General features: G+C 42.7%; 1 protein-coding gene across 1 annotated transcript in view; it reads left to right on the top strand.

Annotated features, from left to right (window-relative positions):
- LOC102751767 (uricase) overlaps positions 1-4,278 on the top strand; it is a 30,813-nt gene that overhangs the window by 16,328 nt on the left and 10,207 nt on the right. Inside the window, exons 3-4 of the mRNA XM_006776244.2 lie at positions 1,292-1,408; positions 1,506-1,584. Of these exons, the coding sequence (XP_006776307.1) occupies positions 1,292-1,408; positions 1,506-1,584 (196 nt within the window). The remainder of the gene's footprint in view (positions 1-1,291; positions 1,409-1,505; positions 1,585-4,278) is intronic.

Here is a 4,278-nt window from a genome sequence, read left to right as displayed (position 1 = left end):
AGTTGACTCAAAATTTCATTTGGAAAATTTAACATACTTCATTTTCATATGCAAAGTGAGTTTCAGAATTAATGCAACATTGTTGAAAATAAAAGGCTAAAACAACCTAATGAGACTTGATTGCTGTTGGTGTCACTGGGAGGAATTGACTTCCAGGCCAATTGGCTATGAGGACCAGCTGTGACTACAGAGGGAGAGCTGGTGTGCAGGAAACACACTATGGAGTAGGACTTGCTTTAGTGGGGCTTTGGTATTCACTGAATCTGAGTGTGTTATTTATGGATGTGCAGAGTTGTAATTTGGTATGATCTGACACTGGGTACACTGGCTCTTGAGTGTCCAGAGAGGAGTAAAGGCAACCACTGCCTGGGGCCACACAGCAGGAGCTATAGAGAGATCTACAGATTCCTTTCCTTTGTATCAGGTTCAGAAGTGCCCAGATGAGGCCCATCTGTGAAGCAAGGCAGGTGGGTGCTGGTGCCGGGTCTTGGGCCATTTATTGATAGGTTTGGGGCTCCCTGACCAGCTGCAGTTTGTTTGACAGATTTTAGCCTGAGCAAGGACAGGCTATTCATATGCAAAATCTGCTGCACACCGGTTGGATGTGGCTGAAAATTGGATGAGGCGGGTCTGAGGGAATCACGAGGGTGGAGCAAACAGAAATGGCTGTCAGTCAGCCCTGTGACTGGGGACGTCCCAGCATAAGAACAATGATCCCTGCAAGTACCTCGTCTGGGAGAACACCACCCCCGAGTTCCTGCCCCAATGCCAGACAATCCAGTTCCTCCTTGTATGTGTCTGTGTCCTGAGAGCCTTGCCCTGGCACTGGAGCTCAGAGGAAGTGGGATCTTGCAAGTTCAATTTGTCTGCCAACATTTTAGGAGGAGCAGCTGGGTCTCCAGCAGCCTCTGTGTCAGTGAGCCCCAATCTGCACTGGTTTTTGCCGCTGTAGTTACAGGGACTTCTTTTCCCAGCTCTGGGACCCTGGGCTGGGCATCTGTTGTGGGGCTGGGACCCCTTGCTCCCCTGGGCGGCCTCTGCAGAGACAATCTCCCACCTAATTAAAAATTGGCACACGTGGGTGCTGGACCAGCCCGTTCCATGCCTCCACACCTCCTACCAGTCTTTGTGTTCTTTCTTTTTTACCTCTTTAGTTGTAGGACTGCCATTCAGCCAGCTTCCTGATGGTTCTGGCTAATGGTTGTTCTATATTTCAGTTGTAATTTTGATGTGGTTGTGGGAGGCCTATGCCACCATCTTGGTCTCACCCCCATTTTGTTTCTTTTTACAGATCAAAAGCATAGAAACTTTTGCTATGAATATCTGTGAACATTTCCTTTCTTCTTTTAACCACGTCATCAGAGCTCAAGTCTACGTGGAAGAAGTCCCTTGGAAGCGTTTTGAAAAGGTTACTTTACTTATTTGTGCTCTCAGTTTAATTAAAGAAATTGGCTTTATGACATGCTGAAATTTTATTGGAAACAATGTTGGTTTCTCATTTTCAGAATGGAGCTAAGCATGTCCACGCATTTATTCATACTCCCACTGGAATGCACTTCTGTGAGGTTGAACAGATGAGGAGTGGTGAGAAAATATTTTTCATGTTTTGATTCTGCTATAGAAATTTCAGGTTTCATTTCTTCTAAGTTATTCTGTTTAATAGGAAACTAGAGAATTTTGAAAGCTTTTTAATCTGAGATGGGAATGAGCATTGTGACTTTAAATTATATTTTAAAACAATCTACTTTTTTTCTTAAAAATGAAAAATGAAATAATAGCTTTTGCAACAAATCTGGGAGTTAAATGGAGTGGATCGTTTTTATTACCAGGTTTTGAGGTAAGGATAAAAGGCCCACGCTGACAAACCCCCAAATTTCTGATCTTTCTGACCAGTACTTTAAATATCATACTGTGCTTTAATTATAATAAGTATTATAGGAAATAGCTAGTAAATAACAATCAAGTTTCCCTGACACATTATTTGCATACTATTACTATAAAAATGAACCTCACTTAAAATAGCAATGACAATTATATAATTCTTAAGAAATTTTAAAATTAATGGTGAAACGTAATTACAATAACCCCAGGCCTGAAAGTAGCACATAGCACTTCTACTTGAGAGCAGCCAATCACACAGCCTCACCTAACTGCAAAGGGAGGCTGGGAAAAGTAGTCTAGCCAGGTACCCAGGAGGAAGAGGAAGTAGATTTAGTGAGCAGCTAGCAGCCTCTGCCACTGGAAGGTGAAAAGAAGACGGAAGAGGAACTGTGCAGTTTGGCAAATAGAACATTGGTGACTTCTATAAAGAATATGTTAGCAGAGCCCTGGAGTTGGAAGTGGGGTGGTCAAGTATAAGGTTCTTTGATCATAATAAGAAACCGGCTGCTCTTCACACCCTTGTTCTTTCTAGGAATTTCTAGGAGTTATCATCAGCCTGAATTGTAGTCACCCGGCTGCTGTAGGGTGGAAAAACTAGTCACCATAATTAGGCCAGAGCTTTTTCTTTCTGCAGAAAGCTAAAGAGCTACAGGGTATTACGATCACTGTGGCAGTGTTCCCAGAAGCTCAGCCTGACTCATCTGGAATCCAGTGCCTCTACAATATGCCCTGGGGCTGGAGGGATCAGGGGAGGGCAAGAAGCATCAGTTGCCTCAAGAGTAGGCAGTATGTATGTGCACACATAAGTGAGTGCACACACATATCTTCCAGTTTTGTGTGTATGAAGATGACATTTGTACTTTGTACCTCTTTGGAGAGTAAGGATCTGGTGCTCTTTGGGCAGCAGATTTTAATTCTTCATTTGTTTATTATCTAAGAGTTGAAACTGTAAGTTGAGCCAATATACAATTATTGTCATAAGAAATGCCCTTGTGTAGGCTTAACTGAAGAAAATAATCATTTTACACACACACACACACACACACACACACACACACCAATCCAGAGTGAAGGCTGTTGTTATAAATCCCTAAGTAGGGCTTTTGGTGGGGGGCTGGCTAAGTTGGTGAGAATCCTGCCCCCTCAAACACATGCACTTAATCACACATTCAGCCATGCAACTCCCAAAGGCGACTTTTCCCAGCAGAATATGTAACTGGGTTTCTCTTATCAATTGAGCAAACATTTATAGAAAGCCTACTGAATCTCAAACACTGTTTTGGGCCCTGAGAATTGCTGTAAAACTCCCATTGCATCATTTAGTGTACTTTAGGCTGTCTCAAAGTCTGCTAGTTCCATGGGAGAATCTGGAAGAGTGAAAGAAATTTGTTCACCCAAAGGAATGAGGACTGTTATGTGTGTGACTTCCCCAGCTCTGAGAGGAGGGTTGGACCCTGCATGTGGGGTGCAGACTGCTGGTTTCGGTGTTATATGGAACCTGGATCTTCCAAACTCTTTCTTTCATGTGTCTCTGTGAGCTCCAAGCTTAGCCATGCCTTGAAGTCACTAGGATGGTTGAGTTACTAATTTAAACTCTATTGGGCCCCAAACCTCTGCACTATTTGAATCATAACTCATCAAATTTCTCCCAATCTGACACTAATTATAAAAATTCATGGCTAAATAGAGGAATGGAAGATGCAGATGAGATCTCAATTGGCTGTGAAAAATAGTCTATTAACATGGACTAGGAAGTAGGAAGTAGGAGTAGGAAGATGGTTTTAAGGAAGGGATGATGACAGGGAAGTCCTGGAGGAGAATAGATTTAAGAGATGTCAAGCTGAGCAGACCGTAGAAGTGGGATAGGACAAGTGGGAGACTCAGGCCAGAGACGGTCTGTGTATGTCCTTTAGGTATCAAGACTAAAGTGCTCTCCAGTTCATCCAAAAGAAGAGTTCTTGGCCAACCCCAGGTCTTTTCATATCATCTTGATTATCACCTCGTGGTACAAAAGCCCAGTTAACTTCCTTCCTCTGGGTGATGTTAGCTCTCCCCACCCAGAAGTGCACAGAGGGAGCTTTCGCTCTCCCTGCATGCGCTAAATGGACTCTCAAGGCAAATGACATTTAATTGATCTTCATTTTTTTCTAGCACTTTGTAAGTTTGAGTTTTTCTACTAGAATGATTTCATATAGTTTTAAAATAGTCTGCTTTTAGCTATTTGTGTCCTTTTTGGAGGTGTTAAATGTGGAAGCAATTATCCTCTTCATGACAGGATTTTTTTCTTGGCTTGGTAAAGCTTTGTGCTTTGTGACACCTGATGCGTAGGTAAGGGATTGGACTTTTCTATTAATTCCCAGTGAGTGTCTTTCCCTTGGAGAACTAAAGGGGAAGATG

The sequence above is a fragment of the Myotis davidii genome, unplaced genomic scaffold (assembly GCF_000327345.1).
Source record: "Myotis davidii unplaced genomic scaffold, ASM32734v1 scaffold162, whole genome shotgun sequence".
NCBI lineage: Eukaryota > Metazoa > Chordata > Mammalia > Chiroptera > Vespertilionidae > Myotis > Myotis davidii.
The sequence above is the reverse complement of the archived record's forward strand: the minus strand, read 5'-3'. Positions and strand labels throughout refer to the sequence as shown.